At 44.6% G+C, this 26,543-nt stretch overlaps 1 protein-coding gene across 1 annotated transcript; it reads left to right on the top strand.

The window, feature by feature from the left end:
* The first annotated feature begins 1,305 nt into the window (after positions 1-1,305).
* On the top strand, positions 1,306-12,891 carry SIK1 (salt inducible kinase 1). The gene is made up of 13 exons (XM_056858295.1): positions 1,306-1,464; positions 2,144-2,260; positions 4,441-4,504; positions 4,857-5,018; positions 5,292-5,416; positions 5,536-5,659; positions 6,759-6,982; positions 7,497-7,646; positions 8,258-8,380; positions 8,631-8,853; positions 10,340-10,615; positions 11,254-11,500; positions 12,409-12,891. Exons 1-13 carry the CDS (start codon positions 1,312-1,314, stop codon positions 12,812-12,814), a joined length of 2,394 nt encoding a protein of 797 aa, XP_056714273.1. The 5' UTR covers positions 1,306-1,311; the 3' UTR covers positions 12,815-12,891.
* Positions 12,892-26,543: the final 13,652 nt, after the last annotated feature.

Below are 26,543 nucleotides of genomic sequence, written 5' to 3'. Positions count from 1 at the left end.
CCCGGCTGGAACGTTCGAAGCACGGCCGCGCGTTCGATCCCGGCTGCATCCCGGCTGGACCAGGGAAGAAAGGCGGCTCCAGCGGCCGGGCGTTTCCGCCCCTTCCCCGCCCGGTGAGGCTGCAGCCCCCAGCCCGGCCAGTGGGGGGCGCCCCCCGACCTTCCTCCGGCTCCCGGGAGGACCTCGGGGGCGGTGCGGGCTGCGCCGCGGCGCGCCAAGAGTTAAGCCGCGCCGGCCGAGCCCTGCAACGCGAGCAGGCGGTCACGTGACGGATCGCGCGAGGAGGGGCTGCTCCTCTCTCCCTCTCTCTCTCTCTCCCCCCCCTCCCATCGCGCTTGGCACGAACGTCACCTCGCCCTCCCGATCTCCAGGGCGACGGGGCCCGTCTGGGCGCGCGTCAGAGCAGGCCGTCTCTTGGCAACGGCTCTCTCTCTCTCCTTCAGCCTCGAGCTTGGCCGCGCGTCGCTCTGGCGTCAAAGTGACGTCAATAGGTCTGTCTCGGTTTGCGGGGTAGGCGGGGGGGGGGAAGGGCTTCCCGCCAGTTCCTGTGGCCTCTGCGCGCGCACACGCACACGCGCACGCAGAGCCCGCTGGCGGCCGAGGCAGCGGCGTGGGCCCAGAGCAGCAAGCAGCGCGCCTGGCGGAGGCGGCGGCAGCAGCAGCAGCAGCCGGCCCGGCGGCCCTCCCAGCGCCAGGTACCCCCGACGCTCCGAGTGCGGCTGGGCCCGGGGACGGGGCCCGTTGTCCGGGGCAGAAGTTCCGCCTGGCATGCCTGAGGTGTTTGCCGCTCTCCTGAGGGAGCTCGGAGGCGCCGCCGCGGCCCCTGCCTGAGGGGCGAAAGAGCCGCTCCTTTCAGCGGGCCCGGCGCGGTGCGCGGCCGATGCGGGGTGGGGCCCCTCGGGGGACCCTTTAGCCCCCGGAAAGGCCCGCGCCCCTCACCCAGACCTTTCCGGGCTCGTTTCTTCTCCGACCGTTCTGTTCGGCAGGAACAAATCCTGAATATTTCCCGTTTGTAAGTTTTAAAGGCCCTGGGGGACGTTTTTCTGTCAGAGGTCTGTTTTTTAAAACTTTCTCCTGCATGAGACCCAAGGAGAAAGTCAGATTATCGGTAATAATTTTCTCAGTCTAAGTTCTTGGGGCCCCGCTTCCCAAGCTGGAGGGGTTTGGTTGGGGCTTTGGAGGGCACACATTTCCACCAATCTCCATGGGATTTTGCTTGTCTTCTTACAGGTACAGAATTTCAGCCGTTGAAGAGGAACGGGTGTGTATAAGTACTTCTACGCAGCGTTCGCCACCCAACAAAGTCTCGCCATGGTGATCATGTCAGATTATACCGCTGTCCCCACCTCCAACCAAGGCCAGCAGAGGCCTCTTCGAGTTGGATTCTATGATATTGAGAGGACCTTGGGCAAAGGCAATTTTGCTGTAGTGAAACTGGCTCGGCACAGAGTGACCAAAACGCAGGTGGGTGTGATGTCTACAGCTTTGATTGCTTTGGGAAGTCCAGGATAAAGAGTTGAGGATATTGTTCTGTGAAGTTTTTGGTTTGCACAACTGTGAAATAAATAATTCAAATGAAGAGGGACTAATTGGAGCAGTACACACAGAATAGGCAGCAGCACTGGTGAGTTACATGTGAAGTCTTTCACTAGAGTGGATTTCACTTTTGATGACTTTAGTAAATCAGACAAAAGTGAATTTTCCATAAAGCTGTGTAGTACAACTTGAGGAATATAAACTGGAGTTTCTGGAATAGTTGTCAAAGGAACCAGCATCCTGATTGGCAAATTCCTGCCCTAAGCGCAGCTTACTAGGGAATAAGTCCAGTTGAATGTATTACAGTTTACTCCTATGAAGACCTTTCTGTTGTGTTGCAAATGCATTCATTTGTAAGCAGGCCCCAGTTATTCTGATGATGTAGATATTCAAGAAACTTTTAAGATCAGTGTTTGGAGTTCTTTTGCATTTAGTGTATATGATGCGGCATGTAGTCCTCTAAGAGGAATTTTTTGCAACTTGTATATCTTCTCCCAAATGGCATTAATTTTTTACAACAGTTATTTTTTTGATGTGTTGGTATATTGTGCAGTAACACAAGAATGTATTTTACAAAGGTTCTGGGTTTGTTGTCTTGAATCTGCAGGTTGCAATAAAAATTATAGACAAAACACGGTTAGATCCAAGCAATTTGGAGAAAATCTATCGTGAAGTTCAGATAATGAAACTTTTGAATCACCCTCATATTATTAAGCTATATCAGGTAAGAAATCACTTCTGACCATTATCTGCCTGTTAGAATTATCCTTATGGCTTTGGCTGTTCATGATCTTAAAGTGAACATGGTTGGAACAGGAGAGAATGCTCATTGGTGGTGGTGGATAGTGCCGTCTAGTTGCAGCTGACTTACGGTGACCCATCCAAGCATTAACTAGGGTTGACCCTGCTTAGCTTCTAGAGATCTGACGAGATCAGGTTAACCTGGGCCATCCAGGTCAGGGCGAATGCTCATGACGCTTCTTTAAAATGCACAAACAAATAGATCAGGCACTGTGTATTTCATGTTTAATAAGCATGTTGTATTTGATCAGAACTGATTTAGAGATAGCTACAAATAATTTGAATGTGAGTGTAAATTTGCAAGCGTAGGAGGTGAATTCTGTATTAAGACTCCTTCTTATGTCTTTACACTGACTTTACCTGTGAAAATACCTTGCTGGTTATAATGCAGAATTTTTCACAGTGCTGACTTGAAATAAGTCACATTAAAATCATGTCTGAGAAAACATAATTAGGATCAGGCTGTTACTTGGATGTTTCCGTTTCATTTTGAGTTTTAGAAACTTCAGAAAACACATGTTAATGTACTGTGATGAAAATGAGATTGCAGTCATCTGCCAATCAAGGTTGATGTAACAAATTCTAAATGTATCTAATTAGTTTTCAGTGGAAGTTTTGTTTAATCATCTTAAATAGTACTATGTGGTTTTAAGGCAAAGGTGATACGTCACAGCAGATCTAAAGTTCAATGTGAGGTATCAGTTAACATCATAAGATGTGCTTCCTGGCTTTTTTGGGGCAATGCTTAATATGGAAACTAGAAGAGCCAATTGTTAATGTGGAGACATTACTGTTAAAGATCACATTCTCATTTGCAAATGTATAACAATATACGTTTGTGTCCAGTTGTCACCAGTTTGCCAGCATGGTGGTACAGGATTCATAATTTCTGTTCATTTTATTTGCACAGAATAGTGTGGACCAAAGTAGTATTTTAAGGATTTGAAAATATTTTAAAATCTCTTTCTTGTTAAATCAGGCTATTTAACTGAACAAGAGGAGTATTATCTTACAGCTTTGTGTTTATCTTGCAACTTAGTTTTATATTCTTGTTGATTGATGTCTACGTTTGATGCTCCTTTTGGAGAAATCTGAGTAGTAGGAATTAGGTGAAATGCCAATTTGGGGTGGAGGAGTGTTGTTGACAATTTGAACAGCAATGTCTAATTTTAATCCAATTGGAATTTAAAAATGATTTATTTATTTCTGTCACTTAATTTTTTTAACTTAACGTTTCACTTTACGTTTATGTGGGATGAGAGCTCCCTTTCTTGCCTTTGAGACTCAGATTTCCTTACAGAATGCTGGAAATCCCAGTTTCAACAGCAACACTGACATAATTTTGGTTCTTAATCTTTTGTGAGTCTCCTTTGTGGTTTATGGTGGATGTTTTTATATATATGGTTTGAAGATGAACGACAGGACAGTTACCTGTGGTGGTGAAATATGTCACCTCCCCCTCAAAATCTGTAGAATACTTTAAAAAAACTGTTTCATCAGACATTTCTAAAAGTTTTTTGCAAATGGTTACAAGTTTAGAAGTAAATAAATGTAGCAGTCACAAATTAACACTCAGTTATTGGTGTATATTGAGAAATGCTGTTGCACAAGCAGATGGACTGACAGGCTAGTTAGCATCTTACAGAGTAAATAAGCCTCTAAAATGCCAAGTGTGAATGGGGTGTTTGGGTAGCTTTTACTTGCTTTTTGTTGCATGCTCTGAAATCATAAACCATATTCTAAACTTTTTAAAGTGTGTACCCAGATATGCTAAACTAGCTGTTATTGTAAAGTAAAAATAAGAAATTAAAATTTATCAACTAACAGCTAAATGTTTCTATACATGGACCCAGAAGGATATCTGCACCAGATTGCTATTTTTAATGGCAATTTTGAGGGGAAATATAGTTATTCTGAGTAATTCTTGTTTATTGGATAGACTTCTGTGATGAAGGAATAATGACTTTGATGCAAACACAAATGGCGCATGCTGCAGGAGTTGTGGACTTTGATGCAGTACAGAAATGTTTAAATATAGTTTTGAATGTAAATACAACTCAGAGGTCTGTATCTTTGAATTTTTCTCTCTCTCTCCTTCCTCAGGTTATGGAGACAAAAGATATGCTTTACATTGTGACAGAATTTGCAAAAAACGGAGAAATGTTCGGTGAGTTCTCATTATGGACAGTGAGCAGTTGACATTCTCTCTGACATTCTTTTTACCATTTAAGTATTTAAGTATTTGGATTATCAGCATTTTCAAGAGGAACAGTCATGGTATATATCTGGTACAGCCTGAAAGGTGGGACATTAGCTGAAGCTTGTGATACTGGGGATGTTATTATTTAGAAGAATAAGAAAGCTGAAGATTTACATCCTAATGCTTGAGTGTTTAAAGTCAGAGTAAATGATCACAGTACCAAAGTGCTGAATATTACTCAATCGAGATAAAGGTCAAGGAAAATGAGAAGTCCATCCCAGGCATTTCATTTTGGACCTTTTGTCATTGTGTCTGGCAGATCTCTTGACTTCTCATGGGCACCTGAGTGAGAGCGAAGCTCGAAAGAAGTTCTGGCAGATCCTTTCAGCGGTAGAATATTGCCACAGTCATCACATAGTACACAGAGACCTCAAGACAGAGAACCTGCTATTAGATGCTAACATGAACATCAAGCTTGCAGGTGAGCAGTGGTTGCGCTGGTGCTACAAAATACGGCATTGCTCCAGTTTTTGTGTGGTGCCCCAGTAAAAAAAAGACTTTAAAATGTTTTTGGAAAAGCTGAATGAAGGAGCCTAGGTTTATGATTACATTTAGCAGAATAGACTTTACTGGAAAGTAAGTGTGTGATGTCACGTAGCATCCCCTGAAATGCCCTTGCTTGATTTAATTATCAGTCCATTTCTAAAAGACAAATAACCAGTGTTAAATTCCAGGTTTTCATCTTTCCTTACAGACTTCGGGTTTGGAAATTTCTACAAAACTGGTGAGCCTCTCTCCACATGGTGCGGAAGCCCACCCTATGCAGCCCCGGAGGTTTTTGAAGGAAAGGAATATGAAGGTCCTCATCTTGATATATGGGTAGGTTTTAGGCTATATACTACCTTACTAAAATTGTAAAGGTGTTCCAGAGTGATGGTACTTAAGAGGCTCCGCTGGCTGTTTTTCAGTCAGTTACATATTGTGCTCTTTATTGACAGAGCCTTGGTGTGGTGTTGTACGTTCTTGTTTGTGGCTCTCTGCCATTTGATGGACCTAATTTACCAACTCTAAGACAAAGAGTGCTTGAGGGACGATTCCGCATTCCCTACTTCATGTCTCAAGGTGTGTTTTATTCATCTTTCTGATGATAGAACTTGTTTGATTTTTGTTGTTTTTTAATTGTATTTTCTATGCCAATAACTTACAACTGTTAAGTAGCGTATTGGGTAGGGCTGTTGGAAAAAAAAATTCGGGAAAGTTCGGCTTCGGCAAAATTCGGCCTGTTTAAATTCGGGACGTGCCGAAGTCCGAACTCCCCCGCTTCGGATCCGCAAACTTCGGCGCGAGATCCGGAATTCGGGGGGAAATTCGCCCCCCGCGGGCCTTTATGGGGCTTCCCTGAAGGCGCGCGGGGGGCTCTTTAAACAGATGAGGCGCAGATCTCCTTAAAGAGCCCCCCGCGCGCCTTCATGGAAGCCCCGTGAAGGCGCTCGGGGGGCTTTTTAAAGAGATCGGGAGGCACAGATCTGTTTAAAGAGCCCCCCGCGCGCCTTCCAGCTGGAAGGCGCAGGTCTGTTTAAAGAGCCGGAAAATGGGGAGCCGAATTTGCCGAATTTATTCGCGAACACCCTGAACTTGCCGAATTCGGCTCCCTGTTTTCCCACCTTTTTTGAGTTCGGTTCAATCCGAACCAAAAACCCACCGAATCGGGGGAAATTCAGCTGTTTTTTGGTTCGTCCCAAACCGAATCGACAGCCCTAGTATTGGGTATCTAGAAGAATTCATTAACTCCAGGTTGTGCCTTTTTACATGGAAAAGAAAATGTCTTATACACAACAGTGTTGGAAAAAAAGGAGATTTGGCTATAGAAGTAATTGTTACTTTATTTTTTAGAGAAATGGTCTTTAAACAAAGCTAGAGTATATATTTAAAACATGTTAAAAATTCCTTCTTAGTTGTTAAAAGGGGAGTCTTCTGTCAAGGACAAAAATACTCAGTTCACTGTAGTACCTCAATTGCCTTTTTCTTGCTTTTGCTCTCAAGAAGCAGGGTATTTTGTAACTGTTCTGGTAACAGAGACCCAAAAACAAGGTTAAACTGTCCTTGTTTCTCTTTATGGGGCTGAGAGAATTAAATGCTGACCTCTAGTCGAAGGCATCTCTTGTCTCTTGCCTCTGTCATCACGTGTGTCTTTTGTGCTTGTTCTTCAAACAAACACTAGACTGTGAAACGCTCATTCGACGGATGCTGGTGGTGGACCCTACAAAACGAATCACAATTGCACAAATAAAACAGCACAAATGGATGCAGGCAGATCCTTCTCTTCAGCAGCAGCAATCTTTATCATTCTCCATACAAAACTACAATTCCAACCTGGGTGACTACAATGAACTGGTCCTTGGGATTATGCACAGTCTTGGCATTGACAGAAAGAGAACAGTTGAGGTGAGTCTTCGACTGGTTGTGCAGAGACTGAGAAATGCTTGCCTCTTATACAAGCTTAGTGACTGTTTTCTAGGAAAGAATAGTGTATTTGATGCTCAGATTTCAAATAAAGAAAAAGATCCACTTGAGGACAGTTGTACTGAAATATTTCAGTGTAACTCAGTAGAATATATTTGGAAATGATGAAGTACTGCCAAAGCTGGCAGAAAACAATACAGTGTGTGAGATGAGAATATTCTTAGTTCTAAAAGTGCCTGTGTAAATGCTCACAGTCTGTAAACTGCCCAGAGCACACCACCTAGCTGTCTCACACTGGACTTTTAGTCCCTTCTTAATCCGTCTGTATTAATCCCTTACTTATGCTATGAGCTTAAATGTGTTATATGAAAGTTTGTCTACTACTTTTCAGGGCAGCTTACTTTCAAGTAAACGATTCTAGGTTTACAACCTTTAGTCAAGAGGTAGCAGTTCTTATTTTGAACCCAGATGTGTCTCTTTGTTCTGTCTACTCCAGTCCCTACAAAATAGCAGCTACAACCATTTTGCTGCAATTTATTACCTTCTTTTGGAGCGCCTCAAAGAGTACAGAAGCAATCAGATGTCGAATCGTCCAGTAAATGGCCGTCAGCAAAGGCCACGGAGCTCAGACTTCAGCAATGTTGAGGTAAAATTATATGTTACCATTCATAAAGTCATGTCCTATTTTTCGTCTTTGTTTGTTTTTTTCTTGGATTTTTTTTAAGAGTATAAAAACAATATAGAAAAGACAAAGATTAAAGGAAAAAATCATATCGTTATCTTATTTACATTTGGGACAATTAAGGCAATTGTACCAAGGGAAAGGAAAAAAATATAACAATGATAATTGTTTTAATGCAGTTCTGCTCCGAGTAGAATTGCTTATGTTTTTTATGACTTTTAGTCTGCTGGCTGGAAAGCATTTTTTCAGCTGGATATAGGGAATGTATGTGTGTGCAATCCCTTGTGCCTTATTTCTGCATTGGAAGAAAACTTGTTTTACTACAAACTTGAACCCCACAATTCTGCTGTAATAAATCTATGATTGTTCAGCATTAACTCCCTTAAGCTCTATTCCATCCTTTGTCACCATAAGCTAAGTTCCGTCCCTCTATATTACTTTCCTGAAATGTAAACACACCCTGTGAGTGTGTCTTTGTAATTAATCTTTGCATGTTGTTCTGTACTGTGCATCATTTCAAACTGCGTATTTGTTTCTGTCTGAATAGCAATTTTTTTAATCCCTTTCGCCTTTAGTTGCCTCAGGACAGTCTCGCCAGTGAGACGTTGAGATCGTCTCTGCTCTACCAGCATCCTCAGAATCTGATTCAATCACCATTGCAGGCAGAAATGGATTGTGACATCAGCAACCCATTTCAGGTTGGTATTCCTATCATCATCATGCATTTGATTGGGGAAAGTTGGGGGCTGGTCATTGTGGGACAGCCGAGTCCAGAGTAATTTAAATATCCATCTCTTCTCAGTTTTATAGTTGCATAACTGTCTTGGGGATATATGTCATAGATGGGCAAAGGAGCTGGATGGATAGTGAGGGGGTTGTTCTAAAAGGGGACGCAAGGAAGAAGCAAACGCATGCACTCCATTACTTCCTGTATCTTTGACCTTTCAGCCTGTGTTCTTTCCTGTGGATCCAAACTTCAACAGTCTCTTTAGGAATCGATCCATCTCTCCAAACAGCTTGCTTGAAACCACCATCAGCGAAGAAGTCAGGCAGGACAAGGAACTGGAGGAGGAAATTAAAGCCTTCAACCCAGTACACCTCCCCACCAACACTAGCCGAAGGCACACACTGGCTGAAGTCACAACTCATTTTTATCAGTGCTCGCCACCATGTAAGTGCTGCAAGAAGGAAAGGCTGCAGGGTATGGACTGGGGGTTAGAAAAGCAATTCCCTCTTGAGAACAGCAGCAACGTGCTACTCGACTCACACTGGGATCCTGTGCAGAGTTACTGCAGTCTAAGGGCACTTTCACACAGCCGAAATAATGCACTTTCGATGCATTTTGAAGGTGGATTTTACTGTGTGAACTGGCAAAATCCACTTGCAAACTATCATTAAGGTGCACTGAAAGTGGATTGAAAGTGCATTATTTGGGCTGTGTGAAAGCGCCCTAATGATTTCAGTGAATTTAGGCCAGAGTATAACTCTGCATAGGGTTATAATGTTAGGATCTTATGCCTTTTCGCTGCCATGGACCTTAGTAGATTATTATTTTTAATGTACCATAAACATGTAACAGCTGTTTAAATCTCTGATAACATTTTCCACAGATATCTCATTTGTTGAAGAGAAAATTGTATTTTATCAGCACATCAAGTCTAAGGCTGTTCCACTAACAAAATGTGACATTTCTCTCCCTTTCCCTCAGTGCATGCAGTGTGGTTGTGTGTGCCATGTATAGATGATAGTGTGAGCATCAGGAGTCTTATAGGGTAGAGTCTGTAATATAGCACACAAAGAGTTATGTGGAGCTCGTGTACTTTCCTGTCCCTATGGTACACATCTGAAAAGAGGGATTACATTTTAAAACTCCAATTAATAGGTTGTATCCTTTTACTTCCTTAGTCCCTCATGTACTAGGGCAGAGAAACTATTCTAGCTGGACCCCTGCATCAATTTTAAGAATGTGTACAGCCTCATACATATCTGAAGACCCCATGGTTTGTTTTTTTTCCTGTAGAGAGTAAGTTATTTTCCAACATGTGTTTTGTTTTTGAAAGTCTGATAGAATAGGTGTGTTGACAGTTCCCTTACCTTTTTCCTATAAGAACTAAAACCATCATAATTATTTCTGTTCAACTGGCTAGAGCAAGAATCCTTCATTGCATTTATCATGTGATTTAGCAATAAAATTGTATATCTTGTAAATTATGCTGCTGCCATAATTTTCTTTCTGTACTGAACCCTGTGAGTTTCAGGTGGTTTGTTTGGCATTAGCTGTTAGTGTTGTTGTTTTGGTATTTATTTATTTGTTCAATTTATAACCCGCCCTCCCCGGCCAAGACCAGGCTCAGGGTGGGGAACATCATCAAACATACCAAACATTAACAATAAAAGTAATTAAAATTAAACAATAAAACCCAATTAAAAACCCTTTAAAACTCCAGATAGTGCTTAATTTGACCCATAGTGCCTGGAATAAGCAGTAGGTTGCCCCCCCCCCCCCAATAATGAGAGTTTTAGGTTAGTGAGGTTTTATTGTCTGAGGTTTTAGTTTACTGGCAGATTTTCTGTAGGTGGAGAGACTGGTATTGAGCAGTTTTGATTGCTTTATGTGTGATTTCATGAATGTTCTCTTCTATATCAACTTCTTGTAGGTATAGTGATTTCATCATCCACAAGCCCCACAGAAGGAAGAAATTCTGACAGCTGCCTCACTTCGTCATCAAATGATGGCTCTGTGACTCTGAGCAATTGTTTGGAAGACCAAATCATGCTTGATCACCCAGGCACAGCCAGAGTCACATCATCATTTCTAACTTCTCAGTCAGACACACCAGTATTGCAGGCTCAGGGCTGCATGGGTGGCACGTCGCTCTTGCCTGTCAGCTTCCAAGAAGGAAGGAGAGCATCCGATACCTCATTAACTCAAGGTAATACTTTTATTGCTGTGTCAACAGTACAGTGGTATGTGTGTGTATACAAGCACATACACACATGCACAAAGATATGGAGTACTAAGAACAGCATGGTGTAATGATTAAGACTGTCGGACTCTAATCTGGTGAATTGGGTTGGTTTCCCCACTCTTACACATGAAGCCTGCTGGGTGACCTTGGGCTAGTCCCAGCTCTCATAAGGCTCTCAGTCCCACCTACCTCACAAGGTGTCTGTTGTTGGTGGGTGGGAGGAAGAGAAGGCAATTAATTGTAAGCTGCTTTGAGTCTCCTTAAAAAAAGTACAGAAAATTGGGGTATAAAAACCAATTCTTATACTTCTTAATTTTTTTATTGACAATCTTTATCACAAGCCCTAATATGCGTTATTTTTGCAACCCATGGAATAGTCCCAAACTAAGATTTGTAAACTTGGATTGGGGCACGGGGGATTGGATGCACTGGAGATGAAGTGGCGTTTTGCAGTGAGGTGTCTTGTTCAAGGTTGCAAATTGGCTTTGGTTTAGGGAAGAGGGTATAGTAGAAAGTCAGAGACAAGAGACATTTTGTGTCCAAGGAAACTATTAACAGGTAGTGTATATGGATGTACAATCTTTCCCCCCTTCTTTCTGTAGGCTTGAAGGCATTTAGACAGCAGCTGCGGAAGAATGCTAGAGCCAAGGGTTTTCTGGGTCTGAATAAAATCAAAGGACTTGCTCGCCAAGTCTGCCAGTCGTCTTCTGCTCGGATGGCCCGGAACGGCACGAGTCCTTTCCAGCATTCTCAGCCAAATGCCTGTGTTTACGGTAGTGGGGGAAATGGTGACAGCGGCGGCAGCAGAGAGAGCAGAAACCTGCTTGAAGAGGTGCTTCAGCAGCAGAGGTAAGAGCACAACTCTGGACATAACATGTATCCAGTATAGTGCTGGCCATTGTAACAGTAGGGAAAAGTACAAGTCTTGAGTTCTTGCTGAATGCAGAAAAGATTTCTGTTTTATGCATAGCTTTAGGGAAAAGTGCTTATGATATGGTGATACGGGCTGGACATCACACCAACCGGCCAAACTGCAACCCACCGTTTCCAAAAAATTTTTCATGGTTTCTGCACATTGGGCTGTACATGTGTGTTGGCCTAATCCATGCCATCTGTACTCCTTTATTTTGTGATGCGTAGATCATGGAGATAGAGCCCATGTTAGTTTGCATTACACATATGCAAACATTAAGTTGAACTTGTGAACAGTAGGTGAAGTGAAATAAGGTGATGTTAGTGCACCACAGAGAAGAATGGGATGGGCCAGCATGATCCTTACTCCCCCCCACCCAGCACATGTATAGTTTGAATGTTTGCACAAGGTTAGGGTCCCAGCCCACAAGAGAGGTGGAATACCATGGATAAGTAATGGAAATTTGTATATACATTCATGACTGTATTAGATTCTGACTATACTGTCATGACTTGTGGAGACACCTGCTTCTAATATAGGGTTGCCAGCTCCAGGTTGGGAAATACCTGGGGATTTTGGGGGTGGAGCCTGAGGAGGGTGCGGTTTGGAAAGAGGAAGGACTTCAATGCTATAGAGTCCAGTTGGCAAAGTGGCCATTTTCTCCAGGGGATCTGATCTCTGTCGCCAGGAGGTCAGTTGTAATAGCGGGAGATCTCCAGCCACCACCTGGAGGTTGACAACCCTATTCTAATAGCTAGCAATCACTACATGACGTGAGAGGGTATGCTGCTTGAGAAGCATAAGGAGGCCTATTAACTGATGATTTCTTCACTCTTCTGTTCAGGATGCTTCAGTTACAACATCACCAGGCTGCCTGTCAACAGCCTTCTCAGGTGTCTCAGTCACACACCATTGTCTTGTGTGACACAAAAGGCAGCAAATCGTCCAATTCCCTCCTACGGTCTGAATTGCAAAGCGAGAACTCATTAGAGTTGGCCTTTGGCAACACCCAGCTTCTCCAACCCCACCTCTTTGGTGTCGGCATCTCTCCAGTGTCTTCAGCTGCTCATCTTCTAGACACTCACCTGCACATCAGCAACAACGCATCCCCCATTGCCTCTGTGTTCTCTCAGCAGAATAACTTTGCTGTGCAATCTCCAGCCTACGATGCCATCAGTTTGCCGCATGGGGACTGTGAAATGGAGGACCTTACTTTGGCCCAGATGGGGAAATTCGTCTTGGTCAAATGAGAAGGGTTCCTTTGAATTCATGCATCTCTTTTGGGACAAAATTCTACTCTTACTAAGATCTGAGGAAGGGTGACTGACTGAATAACTCTCAGAAGCAATAAAATGTTTGAAGTATGTGAAGAGGCCATTTGGCTCAGTGAAGCTCCTAACTTTATAGAACTGATAAAAAGCAATATATATATGTCTCATGGCTTCAACAATCCTTGCACTGAACAAATATAATGAGAAGCAGAAGAAAAACCCTTTAAAGAAAATAACGACAGGAAATGAGGGTGGTTGGGCGGGGGCAGGGAGAACACTTTTCTGGTACTGTATTAAAGTCAGGCCAATTTATTCAAGACTTCTAAGGTTGTCAGCGGTTGTGGCATGGCAAGGGATGGCTTTTTCAAGGAAGGGACCAGAGCCGGCCTATTCACAATATTTGTTTTACGGATTTGTGAAGATGCTTACCTCTATCTTAAAAAAAAAAAAAAAAACCCACAAAGCACAGAAGTGGCAAGTAACATGCAGAGAGAGAGACGAAGAATGGTGAAAGCATTTTTTTTGCTTGTTTTAAAGGAACCTGTACCTCTTCTGCTTATATTTTTCCCCCTCCACTACTCAAACATTTGTACCTTAAGAGAAAATGTGAACTTTTTGCTTAGTATCTCAGATGTAATAGCTAAAAATAGTTTGTACTCATCTTAAGTAATTAATTTACTTTCTTAGGATGGTTGTTCCCTGTTATTAGGCTACAGATTGCTTTCATGTTGCCTTTGTTCAGAAATGATAGGAATATTTTATGTATTGGCATGGTGTTACTCATGTTATTGCAGTGGTGATGGGAAGGCTTTTTAAAGAATGTTATTTTAGGGTGTTGTTTTTTTTGTTTTTGTTTTTTAAAAAACCTTTCCTCCCCAAAAGCCCTAGCATTGCATTAAGGTTGCATATGGGTTTTCCTCCCCAGTGCTGTATACATTTATTGTTGCTGCTAATGAGATTTTTTTTTTTTTTTAAAGCATTTCATTATCAGGGTCCAAACTGAACCAACTCATTGGGAAAAGTGCAATATTCAGAGGTTTTGACAACTATACTGACGATTGAAAGGAATAGAATAGCACAAGATGATACTAAACAGATATAGTCTTTTTATGAACAAGCTAGATAAACAGATACCGCAAGTTCTGGGTTTTGTTTTGCATACAAATAGATGTTTTTTAAAGGCATTTTTATGTGTGTGTTGAATATGTGTGTAAGCATGTGCACATGTGTATAGGAAATGGAAGACACTGTACACTACTTATTAGGTTCTGAAATAAGCTTTGATCGTTTCCTTGCATTGGCTCCCTCTGACCAGAGAATGGCTTCCATTGGTGACAATGGAAGCCAGGCCTGGACATCACAGGGGTGAGGGAGAGAACACAGTGTGACCTCCTTTGATCTTCCAGCTGTTTGCTAAGTGGTGGAGGAGGAGGAGGGAGGTCACATTTCTGTAGTAGGTGAGCAAGTAGTGAGCCAGCTTGGCCCAAAAATACCGTTCTGATGTTTAAAACCAGCTTAATTCTGTCTAACACTTTAAGGACCCATTTCTTTAAATGTAACACAGGGATGCCTTAAAGTTACTACTGCTTCTTGCAGCTTGCAGTGTTATATATGTTTTTTTAAAACAAAAGATATTTTTTAAGCAAATAAGCCAAAGACTGTCTGTCTGTTGGGTGGGTTGGGGAGGGGGAAAATAGGCGATAATGCTGTGTGGCTCTGTCTGTGGTTCTTCAACCTCTTTATGTACAGCATCAATATTGATGTGTCTTCAGCTTGATGCTGCTGCTACGTAGTCTGGGATCTTCAAGGTGAAAGCAAATTATCTCATTCTCTCTGACTGGTGCCTTTTGAGCAGAGGAAGCACCAAAGGTTTCTGGCTTGTTTTGTGGTTAGCAGGAGAGACAAAAAATGAGTGAGGCAAGATCGTCACTAAGCAGCGATGTTGCCTTCATTTTCATAAAGTAGCACACATACTTTTTAACAACTGTCTCCTTTCCCCCTTTTCTGTCTGATTTTTTCCCAAGTGTCATAGATCAAGTGGCCACAAAAACAATGTCTGTTTCTTGTTCTGAGCAATGAAAAGCACTTTACTTTCAGTGAATCCTTTCCCTTCCATTTTCCAGTTGATATAGAAAAATGCTTTGAAACTATTCCAAAATAGAGAAAGATCACTTTCAACATTTCAGGGTTTGTGTGTTGTTCTTTTTTTGGAGGTAGAGTTCCTTCTGCAGATTGCAGTGCAATAGATTATTTAAAAACACTGTGTGATTGGTTTAATTAATATGTATAGTTTTTATTTTTTACCATACCTGAACATTTTACTGTGTTGAATGAGAGATGTATACCAAATTATTAGTTGTGTTTTATTTAATATTTAAATAAAAAATGTTTTAAAATAATGTATGGTTTATCCTGCCTACCTATTTCACATTTTTAAAACTGTTTCTTCTTGTATGTGTACAAGTTACGTGCTGGATGTGTGATTTTCCTCAAATCTTCCCCCTGCAGGATATGGAAAGCTAGAGCTAGAACACTTGTAGGTGTTCAGCAGTAGAATCTTAAGAAAATTTTCCTGACATTAAGCCCCATTAAGTAGTCTTCAGAGGGATCCTGAGAAGATCTGCTTAGGATTGCACTGCACAAGAGGCTTATGAACAGAAAGGAAATCCTACCAGCTAATAAAACCTCTGTTTGGTTATAGAGTTACCTACATGTGGCAGACATTGAGAATGAATAAATAGGAGGCTATCACTTTCTGCTTGTGAGCATCTCAGGAATGCCTCTGGCTGTCTGCTGTTGGGGATGTAGTGCTGCTCTGGATGGTCTGATTCAAGAAGGCCGTTCAATAACACAGAAAACATGAATTTTTAGGGGCCAGTGATGGGAAATCTTAGCAATAGCCACTGGCCTGTATCTTCCTATCTCATGTATTTATGCTGCTTTTCCTCATTTGATTTATATAAATGTCATTTATTATTTTTTACTCTCAGACAAAGATTAAAAAGTCTCTGAAAAATAAGATCCAAGAATACTTATCCAAATACTGAATTAAAAGTAAAATTTGCCAACCGCTTATAAAGGTATTCAAATTGAAGCTGCTAATTCAAGTGTGTTGAGGCTGTGCATTTCCCCCTTTTTCATCACTCTCCGTCATGGTCACCCCCTTTTTCTCATTATGAATGATGAACAGATTGACCAGAGCTACTCTTTAAGGATATATTCAGTCTATATGTGGGGGTAGGGGTGGATCCAAAAGGTGTCATTTGAATAGACCCCCTCCGCTACTATGCAAACAGTTCAACTGCCTGAACTTGAAGATGCTATTTACACTTTGTATGATGAAAACAAAGGCTTGGAAAACAAGAGAAATGTCAAGGCACAGTTGAACATTATAGCCCAAAATGAAGCGACATACTTTGCCAGTTTCTAAGCTTGATGACCTCTTGTGTTTGGAAGGGGTTATTGTGAGGTGGGGTCAGCGTCCTGGTGGTCATGAAAATAGGTGCTATAACAGGAGTAATAAACTTTGAGTAAGGGGGCAGAGAAGAGGTGTAGGTGGGTTCTGCTTTGCTGTTCATGTTTAGCTCATTGGTCAGGGTTCCGTGACAGAGTTTGGCCATCAGAAGAGTCAAGGAAGATTCAGGACAGAACTTGATGGGTCCAGGAAGGACTGCTGCCAGTGACCCCTTCTCTAGATAAGGGTTTGCTCTTAAGAAGTCACAGACCTCTGTTTAGCACCCCATTACCCAATTATTACTCTTGGCAAAAGGTACACCATGTTCATGATCCTATATTCATTTTAGATACAGCACAGTAATATTAAAAATCTTTACACCCTTTCCCCTTTTACATTATGTACATTAATCCTTCATCATTAACTAGATTTTAAAAAATTCCAGTACTTAATTATAAAGAAACAATTTAGGAAGAGCTTTTGCATGAGTCCAGTAGCTACCCAGGCTTTTAGGGAGCTAATCCACACCCCCCCCCCCCGAATGATCATATGCAAATGTTTTCAAGAAACTACTTTCTATTAAAATTATCTTTAATAGCACCTAACTGCCCCACTTAGTTGGACTCATATTCGTCAACTAATTTCTTATAAAATATTTTCAAGGTTACTTTCCCCCAAGTATTCTTAGATAATGTACATTAATTTTTGTATGTATCTTGTTAGATAATGTACATTAATTTTTGTATGTATCTTGTTAACACAATTTTAATTACCTTTAATGAGATTGAGATATCATTTTCAATAAGCACACAGGTAATTGTTGGCCATTAGCAACTCAACTTAAAAGGGTGTAACTGTATGATTGCATGGGAAACTAATTAACATATTTCTTGTATCTGTTGATATAAACTGACTGCCAGACTTAACAGATGAGAAGGCATTTTATTTTCTGCAAAGCATCTTGGTTGTAGCCTGCAGAAATAAGGCTGCAATCCTAAGGACACCTTTTGGGGAATAAGTTCAATTAAATATAATTAAATATAATGGGACTTACTTCTGAATAGACCTGCTTAAAATTGCTCTCATGATATCACCAGCCACTGACAGCATTCTCTCACCAGTGACTCATAAGTGTCATACCAAGGCAAGCACTGGGTCATTCCTGACCCATGGGGTGACGTCACATCACAATGTTTGCTAGGCAGACTTTGTTTACGGGGTGGTTTGCCATTGCCTTCCCCAGTCATCTACACTTTACCCCCAGCAAACTGGGTACTCATTTTACCGACCTCGGAAGGATGGAAAGCTGAGTCAACCTTGAGTCTGCTACCTGAAACCGACTTCTGTCGGGATCAAACTCAGGTCATGAGCACAGCTTTTGACTGCACCACGGGGCTCCTACCAAGGCCATGTAAAGTCCATTAAATTGGGATCTAATGAAGTAATTGTTAATCCAATCGACCTACATCAGGTATATGTCCAGCCCACCAGTTAAGCTCTTCCTCAAAGCCCTCATCTGCAGAGTTGAAGCAAAACATATTTTTTACCAACGCTTTTTACTAAGGTTGTCATGGTCTGGTTCTGCTTTGAGGACTTCATTCTGCTAAATGGTTTGAGGCTAGTAGCACCTTAGAGACAACAAGATTTTTGGAGTATAAGCTTTTGAGACTCAAAGATCTCTTGAAAGCCTCCCCCCCCAACCAAAGTCTTGTTTGTCTCTGAAGTGCTATTGTGCTATTGGACTTTAATCTAGCTGTTCTGCTGCAGAATAACTTGGCTACCCACTGAAACTAACTGGTTTGTGGTTTTAATGCTCTGGCTGCATATTTATGGCTGAGTTTTATTGATGGTTTGCTAATTTTAATGGTTCTATGCTGCTTTGATCATTTATTGTGCTTCACTTTGTGTGCCACCTTTTGTGGGTCTCAACAGAGTTTCAATAAATTTGTAGAGTTTCAATAAATTTGAAAGTGAATAAGCATTTCATTGGCCTCTGCTGAGTTATGGAGGACCCATACCAAAATTCAAGACTCAGGACTAGGGTCATGGGGAAAAATTCGGTAAATTTCGGGTTTGGGTTTATTGGGCCTGATTTTTTTCGGTAAGCCTGGAATAAACTGAATGCCCATACCAGTAAATATGGGTATTCAGCTTATTTCCAGGTTTACAAGAAAAATGCAGGTCCATTATAATCTATGGTGATTTTTTTTCAAAGTTCCTGTAGGGGCATTTTTGGAGGTAGAGTCCCCAAATTTGCAGCATGGCTGCAAGGGACTCTTTTTAGACGGTCACTGAAGTTTGGTGAACTTTGGGACAGGGGGTCCAATTTTATGTGCCAGCAAAGTGGTCACCCCCATCCTCCAGGCATTTGCGAGCCAAGTTGTCCATCGATTTTCAGGTTCAGAAGTTCAGAGTTGCCGAGGACTGGCAGAAAGAGCCAATTGGCAGACTGGCACCTCAAAGTCTGGGGTACATAGCATGATATCCATGCAAATTAGCTTCCAAACTGAGGGAAAAGGCTTAAATGCAAGAGAAATAAGGTACGGAAAATATCTCTTTTGGTGTCAAATGACATCCTGTGAACAGTCCTTTATTATAGTCATCAAAAATCTGATTTCAAGAGATGGTCACGGTGTGGGAAACGAAGCCTCTACTCGGGGCGACCTTCAGTTTGAGGGCAGGTTTTCAGGGTGGTGGTGGTGATATTGGAGCCAGCCGAAGTCTCGACCAAGGAGACTGCTCATCTGCGCGGGTGAGGAAGTCTCCTTTGGAAGCCTGGTGATGTCAGCAGCTGTTGAAGCCAGTTCTGTTTCATTGGAGAGTATATCCCTCTGGACAAGACTGGGTGAGCCCCGTCTTTTAAATAACCCGTATGCTTGATCCAGATTAACCCACTGAAAGATGATGGTTGGTCAGACCAAGTTGGCTTCGGTTACACGTCTCCTACCTCCAAAGGGCCCCAATTATGGGGCCCTAACAAAACCGGTCAAAAGATAGAAAAATGGGAGAAAGCACAGAGCCGTGCATCTGAGCAAAGGCGAAAAGACGAACCAAAAAGAGCTGAATAATTATTCGCCTATTCGGCTTCAGGCAGATTCCCAGGTTTTGTCAGGCCGTTATCTCAGTTCCAGTGTTGCTTCTGTCTCCTGGCTGAACCATCCTGATCTCAAGGACGACGCCACATTCCTAAGCCTGGGAACGCTCTCCTGGGAAAGTGTGTCTGATGTTTATGCTTTGTAATCTCTCGCCGTTACCATGCTTTATATTGCCAACTAGCTAGCAAGGCACCCATAGCTGACATCTTACTCTATAAGCACTGTATTGCCTATTTGACCAGTAAAAGCCATCTGCTTGGATTCTAAGTGTCTCTGTGGTGATTTCTGGTTCTTTGGGTCAGGAGCTTACATTATGTCAGCTATCACTCTTCAATGTTCCCCTAGTCAGGTTGGAGCCCGGGAGGGTTCGCCTGCCACTCGGGTGGGAGCCAGGAGGTTGCTCTCCGAGTGAACCGTGCCTGCGGCCTTGTGGAACCCTGGAGTCCATATTTGAGGATCCTACCCTGTTACAGGACTTGGTCGCTGAACTTTTTAGGACTACTCTAGAGGTTTGCCGCTTGAGGGATCTGGTACAAACTCAGTGGCAGTCTCTAGGGAGGGCTCTCTGGATGTTAACTAATACCAGTTTAGACCTCCAGGATTTTGATCGACTACTGGATGATGCCCGATCAGCAACCGAGGACTTACAAGTACTGACCGGATTATTGGACAAACTTATTGCCCGGGAGACTCTCCCGTCTACGGCTCTGACGCGTACTGGTACCCTGGATATAGGTGCCATGGCAGGGCCTGCACCGGAAGGTTTTTCCCTGGTACCCAATGCGGCCGACTGTCAGGCCGAAGCCAAACGGATCGCTGTTCACACAGCTCTCCTCTTTGTGGATTGTACAAAGGATACCCCGGTAGCTACCTTGGCCCAGCGTTTGGCGTCGACGTTTGGGCCCGATGCACCTGCTATTGCTGTTCGTATACAACCATTGCTGGGCGGGGAATCAGATCCTATTCTTGCTATCCTGGAAACGGAACTTTTACCCCATGTTACTGCAGCTGCAGCCCTGAGACTTGAAAACGAAAAGGCCCTCGCTGATAAGGCAGCCGCAGAAGCGGCTCAGGCGGCAGCCGAGGCTCAAGCCGCAAGGGACAAGGAGTTACAATTGGCTGCGGATCGGGCGCGGACGGGCAGCCGCCCCAAAGGCACTATGAGGAGCGACCTTCCGTTGGGACTGTCTTTCTCCCCGGTATTTGCCCCGTCGCGCACAACCCAACGCGCACGCCGCCTTGCGGATCGACGCCAAGACTCCGGTGAGTCTGAGGAAGAGGATCTATATGGAGACAGTTCTCAATGGGCCACGAGTTTTTGTACAAGTAAACCTCATCGTACCGGGGGGCCAGGAGAAGATGTTCACCTCTTACGAGCCCAGAATCGAGAGCTCTCCGGTCGAGTCGATCAGCTCCAAGAGTTAATGGAACGTATGCTCCAGGACAACAGACAACTACAACAAGCCCTGTTAGCCCAGGCACAGCCCGTTCCAATACCGGGGCAGGGGGCCCCAATTCAGCCACCCGCTAATGTGCCTGCCCCACCTCTACCCCCCCCCCGGAGGTCCCGTTTTACCTCCACCCGGCCCACCCGTGCTACCGGGACATCCGATGCCCGGTCCTTGGAACCAACTCAAGTTGAAAACTACGTACGATGGATCTCTCGAAACCCTACCCTGTTTCTTGCATCAAGTGGACAGTTATATGCGAGAACAGGGACAGTTTTTCCCTACAGAGGATAGCCGGGTGCGCTATGTAGCTTCCCTTTTGACAGGTAAAGCAGCCGACTGGATGGTTCTCCAGTTCGACACCCGATCCCGTTCTATTCGTTCCCTCAACAATTTCATGACTGCTCTACGGAGGAGGTTTGAGGATCCCTTTTTGGGAGAACGAGCCAAAGCGGAACTGTTACAATTAAGGCAGGGCTCTACTCCTGTTCGAGAGTTTGCCGATGAGTTTCAGAGACTGGCAAGTAAAATTGTGGGCTGGCCCGAAGCCACCCTTGTTCACCACTTCAGGGAAGCCTTACACCCTGATATTCTGAACTGGTCGTACATGAGGGGTGACCCCGAAACCCTTGAGGATTGGATACTATTGGCCGAGGAAGTGGAAAGCCGCCGGCGCTTTATTTCCCTTGTCCGTCAAAAACACAAGGAGAAAAGCGCCCCGAAATCCCAGCCTAGAGGGGCAAGCCAGCCGCCTCCTGTCCCTCGAAGACCCACACGTCCGCCCCAGGATCGTGAAACCCGATTTCAAAGGGGCGCCTGCCTCACTTGCGGGGAAATGGGCCACTTTGCAGAAGCCTGCCCATACCGCCCTGAAATCTTTCGTCCCAACACGATGACTCGAGCCAGAGGACGACCCCTACGCAGAGGCACCGCGGTCACCCGCAGCACAGCACCGGGAAGACCCACACCCTCTGCACTTCACGCCGGAGACTCAGCCACCCTGCCTGCCATGGATGACCCCGCCGGGTCTCGGATTACAAGTGCCCCATTGGGGGACATCTTTCCCTCTTCGGACGAAGAGAACCCATGGAATTCTTCAGCTTTGAACCTGGAATCCCCCCTTGATTTGTCAAAAAACGGCTTCGGTCTGTGGTGAGTGGAGCGTCTCCACAGACCCCTGCAGATTCTCCTGCTAAGCCGAATGCTCCCACTAAAATAAAAGAAGTGGAAACCACCGTTTATGTGGACGCAATATTACAACACCATGAAGGTGGTCCCCAACTACCAGTAAAGGCGCTTATTGACTCCGGTTGCAGTCGCACTCTCATAAACGAAGCCACGTTTGCCGCACTCAAAGTGGAGTCCGAGGCTTTACCAGCCCCCGTCCAATTTGCCCAAATGGACGGGAGCCATTTCCAGGGGGGTCCAGTTGATCGCCGCACCATAGGGGTCGCAATGGGAATAGGCTCCCATTGGGAGCAGATAGACTTCACCATAGCCCCTATCCGGTTCGAAGTGGTCCTGGGAATTAACTGGATCAAAGGACATTGTCCCAGTATCGACTGGGAGACGAACACTATCTCCTTTGCCAACCCCAAATGCGACCAGCATCGACAGCGAGTTGCGCTGCTACATCCACCCGCTTCAGCATTAGCCTCCGAGATCCCAACACCCCCGATCCTACCTGATGCATATCGAGACTTTGCGGATGTCTTCAACATTAAAGAATGTGATGCCTTACCCCCCCACCGGGCCACTGACTGTGCAATTGAAGTAGTCAAGGATTGCACACTGGCCAAAAGTAAAATCTACCCTATGAGCGCTTCCGAGCGCACTGTTCTACGAGACTTTTTAGACAAAAACCTTGCCAGAGGATTCATTCGCCCATCGAATGCCCCAAACTCAGCACCCGCGTTTTTTGTCCGAAAAAAGGAGGGCGACCTTCGCCTATGCATTGACTTCAGAAAACTCAATGCAGTTACTCAAGCCAACGCCTATCCTATACCACTAATATCAGATATTTTGGGACAATTACAGGAAGGTCGTATATTCTCCAAGTTAGACTTGGTAGAAGCCTACTACCGAATTCCTATCCGCGAGGGGGACGAACCCCTCACTGCCTTCTCTAGCTGTTTTGGAATGTTTGAATTCCTCGTGATGCCTTTCGGATTAAAAGGGGCTCCGGGGGTCTTCATGCAACTAATCAACGAAATCCTCCACGATTTGCTATACCGCGGAGTAGTGGTTTATCTGGATGACATCCTTATTTATTCAAAAACCATGGACGAGCATGTAAATCTGGTCCGAGAAGTTCTGCAGCGCCTGCGCAATCACCAACTCTTTGCAAAGTTAGCCAAATGTGAATTTCATCAAAGCAAAATAACGTTTTTAGGATACATAATCTCCCACCATGGCCTTAGCATGGACCCTACCAAAGTCCAATCCGTCCTCGATTGGACTCCACCCACCAATCGCAAGCAAGTGCAACAATTTCTGGGTTTTGCAAATTTCTATCGTGGGTTCATCCCTAACTTCGCCCGAGTGGCGCTACCCATCACCGACCTACTGAAAACCAAAGGTAAAGAAAGCTCAACTACTTTACCCTCCGCTAAGATATTGTGGACCGATCAATGCCAAGCCGCCTTTGTCACTCTCAAACGCCTCTTCACTTCAGAACCCGTACTACGGCACCCAGACCCGAATCAGATGTTCATTGTGCAAGTCGATGCCTCCGACGTGGCTATGGGGGGGGCTCTCCTCCAAAGAGGTACGGATGGTCTCCTTCACCCTTGCGCTTACTTCTCAAAGAAGTTTGCGCACTCCCAATTGAACTGGCCCATTTGGGAGAAAGAGGCATCAGCCGTTCACCATGCACTAACTTTATGGCGACAATTTCTGGAAGGGTCTAAAGTCCCCTTTGAAGTTTGGACCGATCACAAAAATCTAGCTGCCCTCACGGGGTCTCATAAATTGTCAGCAAAACAACAGCGTTGGGCGGAATTCTTTGCTCAGTTTCGTTTCGTCCTGAAACACGTTCCGGGGAAACAAAACGTTCTCGCAGACGCTCTCTCCCGGTTGCCACAATACCCGGCGAAACTTGATCGACCTACAAACTCTTTATTTACCCCCGCGCAAAGGGAAGCCCTACCTGTACTAGCTGTACAAACTCGTTCCCAAACGCTGCCCCAGCGGCAGCACACAATAACCGGCGCACCCGCTCCTCCAGCCCAGCCGACTGCCCAGCCTGCCCGGAAACTTACAACAGCCGGCACTCCCGCTCCTCCACCGATCACCCAGCCGCCTGCAGCCTGCGCGCCACCGCACGTAAGCACTTCCCCCTCTTCAGTCCCCGTAACAACTCCTGAAACCACTATGACCAAGGGGGGGATCCCCACCTCCGAACCCTTCTTAAGGTCCCTTCGAGAACAATGCCTTCTGGAACACTCAGCCCAAACCCTACCCCCTAGTGTAATCGAACAAGGGGGCTCTTGGTACAAAGACTCAAAATTGTATGTGCCCAAAGCGCTCCGCAAAGACGTTTTACACTTAGCCCATGGAGTAAAAACAGCCGGACACTTTGGGTTCCTGAAAACTCTTCACCTATTGCGCAGACAATTTTGGTGGGGGGGAATGCGTTCTGATATTGACTCGTTTATTCGCAGCTGTCCAGTTTGCGCCGCAGTCAAACGATCTCAAGGCAAGCCCCCGGGACTATTGCAACCACTTGAAATACCCAGCCGACCCTGGGAAGTTATTGCTATGGACTTTATGACTGATCTCCCTCTCAGTGGGGGAAAAACTGTATTATGGGTTATCACTGACTTATTTTCTAAACAAATACATTTGGTTCCATGCGCAGGGATCCCCTCTGCTCAGAAGTTGGCCCGCCTCTTCGTGTCACATGTCTTTAGACTACATTCGTTTCCGTGCAAGATAATCTGCGACCGCGGAAGTAGCTTCGTTGCTAAGTTTTGGAAAGCCTTTCTCAAGTTAGTGGGGGTGGAACAGGGATTGTCTAGTGCATACCATCCCCAAACGGATGGCCAGACTGAACGTGTCAATGCTGTACTTGAATGCTATTTGCGCTGTTATGTTAACTACCACCAGGATGACTGGGTAGAACTGTTACCTTTTGCAGAATATGCCTACAATAATGCTGTACATCAATCCACAGGTTTCAGCCCCTTTTATGCAGTGTACGGACAGGACTTCGGTCCTGCCACCCCAATTGGTGATCTGGAGGAGGGGGGGGATGCCGACATTGACTCTTGGGCACACACCCTCCGTACCACATGGCCTTGGCTGGTTAGCAACCTTGACCGAGCCAAACGCAAATACAAAGCGCAGGCCGACAAGCATCGTTCCCCCGGGGGAGATCTACAAGTGGGTAAACTGGTGTACTTGTCCACTAAAAATCTGCGTTCCACCCGTCCGTGCCATAAACTTGACGCTAAGTACATTGGTCCTTTCCCCATCATTCGCATCATAAATCCAGTCACGGTGGAACTGTCTCTCCCCAAAACCCTGAGGCGAGTGCATCCTGTTTTCCACATCAGCCTCCTAAAGCCCCATATTGCATCTCCGCAATGGCATCCAGAGCCGCCTCCTGAGCAGCCTCTGATGGTGGGGGGGGGAGGAACATTTTGAGGTTTCCAAAATCCTGAACTCCCGCGTTCACCATGGAAGCTTACAATACTTAGTCCGCTGGAAACACTTCCCCCCTGCCTATGACGAATGGGTACGTGCGCGAGACGTCTCCGCCCCCAAACTCATCAACGCCTTTCACATCGCCTATCCAGACAGACCAGCCCCCTTACAGGATGGGAGGGGGCCTTAAGGGGAGCAGGATGTCAGGCCGTTATCTCAGTTCCAGTGTTGCTTCTGTCTCCTGGCTGAACCGTCCTGATCTCAAGGACGACGCCACATTCCTAAGCCTGGGAACGCTCTCCTGGGAAAGTGTGTCTGATGTTTATGCTTTGTAATCTCTCGCCGTTACCATGCTTTATATTGCCAATTAGCTAGCAAGGCACCCATAGCTGACATCTTACTCTATAAGCACTGTATTGCCTATTTGACCAGTAAAAGCCATCTGCTTGGATTCTAAGTGTCTCTGTGGTGATTTCTGGTTCTTTGGGTCAGGAGCTTACAGGTTTTGGTATTCGGGCTACCTGAAACCCAAATATTGCCGAAATGGCTAATTTCAGGTTTATTTTCGGTTCAAGTATATCGATATGCACAACCCTACTCAGGACCCTACAGAAAACATTACTCCATATCTAGACTGACCTTCAAGCCTCATGAGTAACTCACATTGGGAAGGCTCAGTTACCTTTGATCTTGTTTATGTTTTTGTTCCCAATTTGTTGTTACCTGTTTGAAGCCTGTGGGGTGGGATGAGCTATATAATAAATTTTAGTTCCACTGATGTCATGATTTTAAGACAGGCGAATGAAAGGTAGGTTTTGCGATTATATATTTGAATTCGTGCTCCTATTGTGTATGTATGCGCATCCAAGGATAAGGATGGAGCCTAATGAACCAAGCAGAAACAAGCAAACCTTTGGCTTGTTTCTGAAGTTTACTGGTTTTGCAGACCCAGATACTGGTTGCCGCCCAAAATGCAGCTTTACTGGTTAGACCAGTAAAATTATGGCTGGTTGGCAGACCTATGCTGCTGCCATCAGTAGTGGAATCAGGTAAGTAGGGCAGCT

The sequence above is a fragment of the Euleptes europaea genome, chromosome 12 (assembly GCF_029931775.1).
Source record: "Euleptes europaea isolate rEulEur1 chromosome 12, rEulEur1.hap1, whole genome shotgun sequence".
NCBI lineage: Eukaryota > Metazoa > Chordata > Lepidosauria > Squamata > Sphaerodactylidae > Euleptes > Euleptes europaea.
Note: the sequence above shows the minus strand (reverse complement) of the source record. Positions and strands in the feature narration are given on the sequence as shown.